A 12,149-nucleotide genomic window follows, 5' to 3' on the forward strand; every position below is an offset into this window, starting at 1 on the left:
TTCCCCAACGCTGACAATTTTAAAATCAAGATTGGATGTCTTCTAAAAGATATGATTTAGGAATTATTATGTGGAAGTTCTATGGCCTGTGTAATATAGGAGGTCAGGCTAGATGATCACAATGGCCCCTTCTGGCCTTTCAATCTATGAATGCACTCCCCACTTTGTCCTGAAATAGCCCAAGGACGTGCTTCAGGGCATGCTGCAAAGCCTCTCTTCACTTCTCAAGTTTTTAAGAAAGCAGATGAATGTAACAGAGAAGTATATGAAACTTTCACTTTCATTGGGCTTTTTCATCTCTCATACTGGAATCTGACCTGAGTCTCAAATACAGATGACAGACAAATCAGTACTGGAATCAGACTGGGATCTAGTGTAAGCCCAAAGGTTGCTGACTGGACTAATTATATGGCTTTTATGTTTGTCAGAGATTTTAGCTTTAGAATAGGACAGCCATAGCAATCTGAGTAAAGTGTGAGTGACCCATTAAACATTTTTTGGACCTAAATCCTAAAGTTAAGGGGGCTTAGGGAAGTCCTGCCAGCTGGACTCAGTGCAAAGTAAAATCACATGGGCCTGAGATGCATTGTGTCCAAAAAGCTAGATTTGGCAGAAAAAAAACATTTGGGACATCTGTGATAGTCACTTGGAAATACCCCAGAAAAATACATCAATCTGTATTTACTTGCAGCAGTATCAAATGTTTACTGCACATAGCATTATGCTGACAGATACCGACGACTGCATCAATCACAAGACTTTGAGAGTGGGTGTGAACACATCCTTCAATCAATATAACTGTCAGGATAAATTAATCTGAACCCCTCCCATCTAAGAAGAAATGGTGTTGACTGGAAAAGGCATTTTTTGTTCAGTGGCCATTGGACTGAAACATCTCTCTTGGTATAGATTTTTTTTTTTTTTTTAAAAACACTGACTCAATGTATCATCAGTGCCAGACACTTTCACTAGTATCTGTCAGTAATGTCTACAGACTCTTTTAAATGGTTGATCAAAATATTAAATGAGGTTTGATTTATTGTCTCTTGCATACATGCATATTTACCTATAATAAAAACAAAAACAAACCAAAAAAAGCAGGTGTTGTGAATCTGCCCAGGAATTTGGACTGTGTGGGCAGAGAGTTTTGCCGAGTATTGTTTGTGGTCTGTGTGTATGTAGGCAGAACACAGAGAAACTGAAAACAGACCGGACAGAGAGAGACGCAGAGGAAAAAAAACGAGAAAGCCCAGCAGTAGCCGGCGAGCACAGCATGACACTGGAAAAAGCGAGGGAGTGAGCTTTTGGGTCTGTTAGCCAAAGAGGTTGTAACGTAAGAAACTGCTCCTCTTGTTCTTGATTCCTCCTGCGTTCGGAGAAACAGAGATTTTGTACATTCCATGTAAGTAAACAAGATTACATGAAAGAAAATGCAAGACTATCAATTTCTACTAGTCAAAGTCAAACTCTGACTAGCCAATCTGGTTGAAAAGGGGGAACCATAGCATTTTGCTTTACACCAATTCCTCTTCTCATTTTTTCTAAGCGCTTCTCTTCACGTACTGTACAATGCTGCTGGTGCACCCTGTAGTGCTTTAGTGAATATGCTACTATGCCAACAGGAGAGCTTCTCTTGTCAGCATAGTTAATTCACCTCCCTGAGAGGCGGTAGCTATGTACATAGTGCTGTCTACTAGGGAGGGGAGGTCAGTTAGGTCAGTATAACTATGTCGCTCAGAGGTGTGGATTTTTCACCCCTGAGCAATGTAGTGAAACTAATATAGGCTGTATTATAGACCTGGCTTTCAGCTAAAGAAGAATGTGGTGTGCTGGGGCTGGTTTTATGAAAGGTGGCAGCTTTCCCTCAGAAAAGATTTGTCTTTATCATGACAAAGGAATTCCTCTAAGAGTGTCAGCTATCAGGAGTAGGCAGGATTTACAAATAGAAGCAGAAGATTGACTGGGCTAGTTAGTCTTTACTATGAAAAGAAAGGGCCTATCTGGATAGGTCTGTAATAAATGTTTCTATAAAGTTTTTCTCAGTAAAGTATCCTGTTATACAAATACTTAATCTGTTTTTTACATCCTCCTACTGGCAGAAAGATGTAAACCCTGCAAGTCTCTGGACTGGTACAGGCAACATCACAGAGAGCCTGGGGACTTATTTGAGGATAGAACTGTTCTGAAATTCCACAAAATATAGCAGCAATACCAACAATGGAAAGATATCACTGACTAAGAGATGCAAGTAACATACATCACCCATCTGAAGTTTTGTTTTATTTTGCATTTCTACAACTCACCCCAAGGAATTGGGCCCTTATTCTGGGGTCCATGAGGTAGCGGGCTTGGTGGGTCAGAGAGGGTTCTTTTATGTCCAGGGGGTGGGGGAGGTGGTCTCTTCTTGGAAAGAGTGGAGCTGCCACTGGAGGGTTGAGTGCTTAGAGGAAGGGTTGAAGGTGGACCTGTAAAATTAACAAAAAATCTTTTTACCAATACAGAATGTGTAACATCAAAATAGCACCGAAGAATTAAAAATCAGAATATAGTAAAATGGAGCAAAGGACTGAAAACAAAAATAAGCCATGCCAAAACACTGTTGAGATTAATGACATACCCATCACCTTTTAGCCATTTTAATTGTAATTGGACAGTATGCAATTTGACAATAAATATACATATATTTTAAAATGTACATTCACATAAGGTTAATCACTACAGGATTTATAATTTTAGGCATTGTTAAAAACAGCAGAAAATGTTTTAAATCTTTATAAACTATTTATTGAAGATAAAGTACTTCAATTAGGGTTTAAGAATTACTATTTATAAAATCTCCATTCCACAATGAAACAACAAACTAAATCTTTTAGCATGCTGTCACTATTGTAGATTCAGAGATTCATATCATAGCTAATGTGACTAACAAGGTTTTTACAATTTTTTTCCTTTAGCAAACTTTCCTTAAATGCTGAGAAACAGGTTTCTGAAATAAATTCATTTTTCTATTGTTAATTGCTATTGTTTTTGTGTGGATTAAATATATAGTGCATGACAAAGTGTTAAACCTAGAGGATAAGAAACAAACATTACAAAACCCCATTATAAACATATATAATAGTACACTGGCATTTGTTTAGAAGGCTCAAAACACTCTTGCAGCTAATAAAGTAATAATGCATTTTTGGGCCATGATCCTGCAAAGAGCTCTGCATGGGCCTTTGGCTGGATAGAGCCTACTAGTCCGAGACTCTGTTCAGATGCAGGGATCTTCCCACATAGCACTTATTGCAAGATTTAGGCATTAAAGATAGCATCTATGAATACTTAATCATTCCTCCATTCAAAACATGTCTACATATACACTGAATATTACTTATGATTTAAATAATAATATGGTCTCTTGTTTAAGTCACAGAGTAGAACCTTGCTAATTTGCAGTTTGCTAATCTATATACCCCATAATTTGCACACAAGCAGTGCTGTTTCCTCCCCCCAGAAAATACAGAGCTCTGAGTGGATATTATGAAGACTATGTTACTTTTACAAGTGTACTGCAAAACGTGTATGTAAAAATAATGCGAACCAAATTACACGTCAAATGTGTGAACAAATCATTATAAATTTTGCAATGAATTATCCTTGCTATTTTTTTTTAAACTTATTCACCAATTCAGTAATTTGCAAGTCTCCCAGACATTAGTGCAAATTAACGCACTTCTTCTATACTGATTTTATCATTTAGTTTTTATGTGAATAACTTCTGTATCTTTTAAAATTTCAGTATAAAAAAAGCTAAAATATAGACAGTTTTGGTGCTATAAATCTGGATTGAGGATCCTGTAGACTTGTGCAACACAGAAGCTCTTCATTTTATTTTTTTATGAATGATTGTGTGAAGTGCTACAAACCAACAGCAGCTCAAAATATAACCTTAGAAGGACTTCAGTACTCATTGTGCTGCTACTAACGCTATTCTAAATTCACAGTTAATACAACATATTTGTTTGCTACACAAGGACAGAAGAAAAGAGGTAATTATTTGAAATCTCCACTTTGGAGCTACATGTGCTGACACATGGATCTGATAAATGCAAACCACTGAAGTTCTTACAGTTTTACCCCATCACTCCCTAGTGACCAATTGATGGAAGTGCATACCGTCTTTATCAGTCACTAATCAGAAGTTTCCTTCCAGCTGAACTACAGTACAAACAATCCAAGTTTCATTCAAAAAATGGAGAAAGTATCCTGAATTGGCACTGTATACTCTCATTTAAATTAAGGCAACATAAAGCTTCAAACTCTAGTGGAAGTAAACCGAGTAAGATCTCTCTCTTTTATGCAAAACAAGAACTTGACTAAGAATAAATATTTCAACAACCAAAAGTAAAATTAAATAGAAAAAACTTGTGACTAAAACTTAGATAGAGTGTACACATTTTTAATACCTCATGATACTAACATGTAGAGTGACCAGACAGCAACTGTGAAAAAACGGGACAGCGGGTGGGGGGGTAACAGGTGCCTATATAAGAAAAAGTCCCAAAAAACAGGACTGTCCCTTTAAAAACGAGACATCTGGTCACCCTACTAACATGTCTATAGATATCACAGAAAGAGTTTAAAACTTTTATAATTTTATAGTTTTCAAAGGTTCACATTCTAACATGTGAAACTTATGGATGGTACAATAGCAATAATTAACATACAACTCCTTTCAGTAGAAGCATTTCAAATCACGTTGCAAATTTTAAGACTTGCAACATACATTGTAAGGTAGGTAGGTAGGGATAGCTCAGTGATTTGAGCATTGGCCTGCTAAACTCAGGGTTGTGAGTTCAATCCTTGAGGGGCAATTTAGGGATCTGTGGCAAAAATCCGTCTGGGGATTGGTCCTGCTTTGAGCAGGGGGTTGGATTAGATGATCTCCTGAGGTCCCTTCCAACCCTGATATTCTATGATACCCATTTTATAGATGGCATAAACAGACACAGAGAACTTTTGCCTAAAAAACGGTTACATTGTTGGCTTGCAGAGACCACTGCCTATCATACTGACTAATTCTGTCTCATTGTTTCCTTTTTATTCCCTGTGTGTAGCCATTTGTGGTCTCTTTTCTTATACTTAAATTGTAAACTCCTTGGGGGCAGGGACTGCCTTTTCGTTCTGTGTTTGTACAGCAGCTAACACAACGGGGGTCCTAATCTATGACTAGGGCTCTTAGCTGTTACAGTAATACAAATAAATAATACTAATACACACAGTGACTTTCCCAATGCTAAAAATCCCAACCACTCTCCTGCTCTAATCACTAAACAACAACCCTCCTTTTAGGAAAGTAGTGGGTAACATTTACCAAAGATAGTTTCTTTTCAGAAAAATAAGGAATATAGGGAAAATCATCTAAAATATATTCAGGGCAATAACTAGTTTCAGAATGACAGAAAGGCAAATTGTTGGATTTTCAGGAAACACTTTTGAGGAAAAAATGAACTGCAATCTATAATTTATTACTGAAACAGGTGATAGAATCAGGACCGGCTCCAGGCACCAACTTCTCAAGCAGAGGGGCGGCAGGTCCAGGTATTCAGCGGCAATTCAGCGGATGGTCCCTCACTCCGCCTGAGAGTGAAGGACCTCCCGCTGAATTGCCGCAGCAGATCGCGGCCTTTTTTTTTTTGTTTTGGCTGCTTGGGGCAGCCAAAACCCTGGAGCCGGCCCTGGATAGAATGATACTAAGGTCTGTAATGATAGGTTTAGTACAGATTGAACCACTCTAGTATGGCACCCTTGGGACCTGACCGGTGCCAAACCAGAGAATATGCCAAACCACAGGAGGTCAATGCAGAGTGCCAGCGGGTCTCCATAGGTGCGGGAAAGCAGGGCTGCAGGGGGTGCTGCAGCACCCCCAGGCATTGCACCCAGAGTGATCCCCCGCCCGCGATCCCCACTGCCACCCGGGGTCCTGGCCGCCAGCCCCCTCCACGGGGGCTCTGATGCTGGTCCCAGGTCCTCCCCCTCCCTCCCGGGGATTGAACGCTGCGAATCAGCTGTTCGCGGTGCTCTGGAAGTGCTGGGAGGGAGGAGGAGGAATTGGTAAGCACGGGACTGCTGGTGCGCGAGAGGCTCAGGAGAAGGAGGGCAGAAGGGGGAAGTTGGCACTGGTGGATGCTCCACACCCACTATTTTTTCCCCGTGGGTGCCCTGGACCACCTACAGAGTCGGCGCCTATGCCAGACCACAGATGTTGCCGGACCAGGGAGTGCCGAACTAGAGAGGTTCAACCTGTACTGACAGTAATATTTTTATCTGCCCTGTAACTATCAAAATTCAGAATAGCATAAAGTTACACAAGATAAATTAGAAAACATTTAATAGAATATGTAATTTAAAATTAAATTTTCCAGCCTTAAAATATTTATCTATGCAGCAATTAAAAACATTCTGTGGTAAGTTACAATAATTGTAAGAGACCCGCAATTAACAGTGTGTGTACTTCAGCTTTTGTGGAGTTAGTACATGTTCTACATATTAATTTGTGTACCAGTGACAACATGCAAAGCTGTTACCATCCATCAAACAATTTTTTTTTATAGTGGGAGAACCTAAAGTATATATATTTTTACCACTGCATGAGAGGTATGGCAGAACCAGTATTCCAGTTAATGGTAGGACACGTACTGCAAAGGAAAGTGATAAGTTCGTATTAAAAATGGTACTTTCATAACATATATTGCTATTTTTTCCAAAATTCTTATGAGAAATATAAATTGCTCATTGGTATTATTTAAAAGCTCTGTTTGATTAGATTAATCATTTCAGACAATATCTTTTCTTTACTTATCAAGCTCTTACTGCCAACATTTGAGAAATTCTGATCATAAGCACACTACTACTCTTTAGGGCATGAGCAGAATAAACTGACTGAACATTAACTATACACTATACTTACAACAGTCAACTCTAAATTTGTCCTGTAAAGTGAGCCAAAACCTACAATTAACAACTTATATCAAGTTACTTCAGAGATTTTCATATATTTATAAGTGCGTGCCATCAAGTCTCTCTATTAAAAGTACTGGAAAATTAACAGTATAGCGAATCAAGACTAACAAAACAAGATATAAACAAGAGTGAAATAGCTCGTTTTACCTAAAATCAAAAACACAAGGCTCTGAAATACAACAAAACACATAGCTAGAAGCACTTTTCTTTAAAAATGAGTTGTGTATGCATTTAGTAAGGAAAGACTGTCATAATATAGTCTAAAAGCATTAAAGTCAGAGCTGTGCTTTCAATGTGTATGGGTTGACACACTGTGTTTTGCTCCAAGTTTGGAAATCGAATGCAGCAGCTCAAAATCCAAACAGACCTAAATTGGAAGGTTCTGATTAGGTTTTCTGATAGAAACTGGCAAAGCCACTTAAATTATCTTAATTTTCACCTAAAATTGTGAAAATGACCCATATTTGCCCCGAACCTTTACAACAGGACTAGAAGAACTAGCTGGCACCATTAGCCTGAATATTGGGTGTGTCACTAAACGTTTGCAGAGATTTAATTAAGATCAGTGAAACTAATGTGTTAAGCCATGCTACTCCTTGGCTGTCATTACAAAAACAACACACAAACCCTGCAGACCTATCAGACAACTGAAGCTTGTCAGAATTATGGAAATTGAACTTTAACTGACTTCCTCACTAAGTATTACTGAGGACTTGTTTTTACGTGAGAAAGTTGAGCCAGTTTAACTAAAGATGTGCTTTTTAAACCAATTTATTTGAAGTAGACACATTTATTTCAGTAGTACTTGTGGCACCTTAGAGACTAACAAATTTATTAGAGCATAAGCTTTCGTGGACTACAGCCCGGATGCATCCGAAGAAGTGGGCTGTAGTCCACGAAAGCTTATGCTCTAATAAATTTGTTAGTCTCTAAGGTGCCACAAGTACTCCTGTTCTTCTTTTTGCGGATACAGACTAACACGGCTGCTACTCTGAAACCTGTCATTTATTTCAGTTTAAACCAGGCTTATTTTGGTTTAGTTTAAATTAATTAAGTAATCAGTTTTAGCTAAACCAAAATAAGCCAACCTTTTAACAAAATAAGAATGTCCATGCAGGGGTTAACACCAGTTTAACATAAATAGGTATACCTATTTAACTTCAACTGGTGCAACTTTATCACATAGACAATGCCTAACCTACCCTTTTTCCTCAATGAAATGTGGGGAGCAAACACATCAACTTCAGCAGCTTTTAAAACTCCAGCTGAAAAGTTAGCAAACCAAAAGACCCAGTCTTACATTAACTAATATATGTAGAAATATAAAAGTAACTTGCAAATACATTAGCTAATACACACACACAAATGGACATACTGTAATTTATAAACCCATATACGTGTACACAGTTTTAAAAAATAAACCAAGTTAAGTTTTAGACACCAAATGCACTAAAAACCATGGGTAAGAGGGGGCATTCAGTACATAAATGATTTTTAACTTGCCTTCCTTCCCCCACACTGTAGGCTAGAACAGGGTTGAATTAGCTTATTTAAATGAAAAAAAAAATGCTCCATAGTTTGTGTGTACAATGCTGGTTTTGCTAGCAGTTGTGAGAAGGCCTTGAAAGAATATGGCTTAATTGGAAAAGCGAGGCCTGAAAGGTAACTGAAAAATAAACGGAAGAAGAAACCCCAGTTATAATATAGATAGTTAATAATAAGAAAAAATTGTGCACATTGAACCAGCAATGACCCCAAACTGGCCCCAACATGGTTTTTACCTAAGTTAGTAACAGGCAATGCCATCACTGGTTTATGAAAAGGGTACAAAAGGGTGAACTCCTGAAGTGTCATTGATAGTGCAAGACTGACTAAATTGGGTCTAATACTCCTGGGTTTAGCCCGTTTGTAAATATCTTGATCAAATGCTTATAAATGTTTTGTTACTATTTGGATGTAGTAAATTGCTTATTATTCAGGCTTTTTAGGCATGTTTAGAGCAATTGTATAAATACGATCAACCTTTGGATTTAATAAAGGAATTTGCAGTTAAGTTAGTGTCATCGTAATATCCCCTACATAAATAATAATAATTCCAAATAATTCCATTGTACACACAAACACACAAAGCTCAGATTTGCTGGTTTCCAGTTCACAGTGACATCTCAGCAAACACCATGGAACCTTGCTACTAAGGAACTTCACTGGAGAATGAAGCCAGCTTACGAAGGACTAAAGTATACAGCATGCTTTGGAAAAAATTTATTATATTTATATCCCAAAGGATACAAAACAATATTAAGAAACTTTTCAAAACGATGCCAGTTGCTAAATAATGGAACCCAACACCTACCTGTTCCTTACAGACTGGCTCCACGCTCTAGCACAGTCCCATGGTAGCTGTTGGAACCTTACAGCAGACAAGGAGCTAATGAGATTAGATTTGGGGGGAATGGAAATAATGGGAAATAAAATAAGTTTAAAATCATTTATGGACTGGATGCTCCTCTTACTCTTGTTATATGGGGCACTCAGCCCATAAAATACACTAAATATATTTGCAGATCACCTGTAATCAAATGGATGTAATATGTCTAAAATGAAAAGCAAAAATAATTTTTCTATAAAAATAACCATACATATTAAGGTGGTAATTTAATAGACAAAGCTCAATGATGGCAAATTAAGAGAGTAAGGAGGATCTGAAAAGGTAAGGTGATGCATTTTTTTCCTAAAGGGGGAGGGAAGGTGAGATCTAAAAATCAGTACCAACACATCTTTCTCTTCTTTGAGGGACAGGTAGCAGAGTCTAATTTTGTTTAGATCTATTAAATACTAAAATAAAAAACAAACAATGTTTAGGATAATTTATAGTACATTAGTAACCACTTTGAAGGTGATATTTCTATATTAGTGTGTGTTCTCAGTGTCTTACATATTAGAGTATTTGGACTTTATCTACTATCCTTCTGATCCAGCCCAACCTATTCATATAACCACTGGTGAATATGAATTTATACATAAGATTTTTTTCAATTGATGAAATCCTCTACAAGTCCATTAGCATGTACAATGATGTCAGCTGAAACTGACTCACTACACTGCATCTACTATGACTAGAGAGAAAGGCTGGTGTCTCTAGCAAGCTTAGACTGGTTTGACAGTTTTGAAAGCAAAGAAACATAATAGTTTAAATTTAACATTAACTTCGCTCAACCTCATTCACACTCTTACACCATCAGTCTGACATTACCTGCTCTCTAATGCTGGATCATAATGTAGGAGTCTGTGTGTAACAGTTTATCATCAGAAATATGCCGGTGTCCAAAATCTATGGTACAGTAATATGCTCTTTCAAATACATACATTTCTGTTTTGCTTGACTCATAGACTTTAAGGCCAGAAGGGACCAACATGATCATCTAGTCTGACCCCATGTATACTGCAGGCCACAGAACCTCACCCACACACTCCTATAAATTGTCCATTGCCTCTTACTGAGTTACTGAAGTCCTCACATATTGATTTAAAGAATTCAAATTACAGAAAATCCACCATTTACTCTAGTTCAAACCGAGAAGTGACCCGTGACCCAGGCTGCAGAGGAAGGTGAAAACCTTCAAGGGTCTCTGCCAGTCTCACTCTGGGGAAAAATCCTTCCTGACCCCAAATATGGAGTTAGACCCTGAGCACGTGGTCAAGACCCATCAGCCAGACACTGGGGAAAGAATTCTCTGTAGTAACTCAGAGCACTCCCCATCTAATGTCCCTTCTCCAGCCATTGGAGATATTTGCTAATAGTAGTCATGGATGGACTATATGCCATTGTAGACAACCTCATCATATCACCCCCTCCATAAATTTATCAAGCTCAGGCTTGTAACAAATTAGTTTTTTGTACCCACTACTCATCTTGGAAGGCTGTTTCAGAACTTCACTCCTCTGACTGTTAGAAAAATTTGTTTAATTTAAAGCCTAAATTTGTGATGACCAGTTTATAAGAACATGTATATGTCAACACCAAAGATTTACATCACTGCAACATACATAATAACGGCCATACTGGGTCAGACCAAAGGTCCATCCAGCCCAGTATCCTGTCTACTGACAGTGGCCAATGCCAGGTGCCCCAGAGGGAGTGAACCTAACAGGTAATGATCAAGTGCCATCCATCTCCACCCTCTGACAAACAGAGGCTAGGGACACCATTCCTTACCCATCCTGGCTAATAGCCATTAATGGACTTAACCTCCATGAATTTATCTAGCTCTCTTTTAAACCCTGTTATAGTCCTAGCCTTCACAACCTCCTCAGGCAAGGAGTTCCACAGGTTGACTGTGCGCTGTGTGAAGAAGAACTTCCTTTTATTTGTTTTAAACCTGCTGCCCACTAATTTCATTTGGTGGCCCCTTGTTCTTATATTATGGGAACAAGTAAATAACTTTTCCTTATTCACCTTTCTCCACACCACTCATGATTTTATATACCTCTATCATATCCCCCCTTAGTCTCCTCTTTTCCAAGCTGAAAAGTCCTAGCCTCTTTAATTTCTCTTCATATGGGACCTTTTCCAAACCCCTAATAATTGTAGTTGCTCTTTTCTGAACTTTTTCTAATGCCAGTATATCTTTTTTGAGATGAGGAGACCACATCTGTACGCAGTATTCAAGATGTGGGCGTACCATGGATTTATATAACTGCAATAAGATATACTCCGTCTTATTCTCTATCCCTTTTTTAATTATTCCTAACATCCTGTTTGCTTTTTAGACTGCCGCTGCACACTGCGTGAACGTCTTCAGAGACTGCGTGAACGTCTTCAGAGACCCACCATGACTCCAAGATCTCTTTCCTGATTAGTTGTAGCTAAATTAGCCCCCATCATATTATATGTATAGTTGGGGTTATTTTTTCCAATGTGCATTACTTTACATTTATCCACATTAAATTTCATTTGCCATTTTGTTGTCCAGTCACTTAGTTTTGTGAGATCTTTTTGAAGATCTTCACAGTCTGCTTTGGTCTTAACTATCTTGAGCAGTTTAGTATCATCTGCAAACTTTTCCACCTCACTGTTTACCGCTTTCTCCAGATCATTTATTAATAAGTTGAATAGGATTGGTCCTAGGACTGACCCTTGG

At 38.2% G+C, this 12,149-nt stretch overlaps 1 protein-coding gene across 11 annotated transcripts in view; it reads right to left on the bottom strand.

Annotated features, from left to right (window-relative positions):
- ASAP1 (ArfGAP with SH3 domain, ankyrin repeat and PH domain 1) overlaps positions 1-12,149 on the bottom strand; it is a 337,309-nt gene that overhangs the window by 23,909 nt on the left and 301,251 nt on the right. For 6 of the 11 annotated variants that reach the window (XR_010599012.1, XM_065586130.1, XM_008165162.4 and 3 more), the window contains 2 exons: positions 6,630-6,683; positions 2,304-2,465 (listed from right to left, as the gene is read on the bottom strand). Coding sequence is in view for 10 of the 11 variants with exons in the window: in XM_065586130.1 (XP_065442202.1) it covers positions 2,304-2,465; positions 6,630-6,683 (216 nt within the window). In the remaining variant the exon portion in view is untranslated. The remainder of the gene's footprint in view (positions 1-2,303; positions 2,466-6,629; positions 6,684-12,149) is intronic. The other 5 variants (XM_065586133.1, XM_065586132.1, XM_065586136.1 and 2 more) reach the window with 1 other exon arrangement.

Source organism: Chrysemys picta, chromosome 2 (assembly GCF_011386835.1).
Source record: "Chrysemys picta bellii isolate R12L10 chromosome 2, ASM1138683v2, whole genome shotgun sequence".
Lineage (NCBI taxonomy): Eukaryota > Metazoa > Chordata > Testudines > Emydidae > Chrysemys > Chrysemys picta.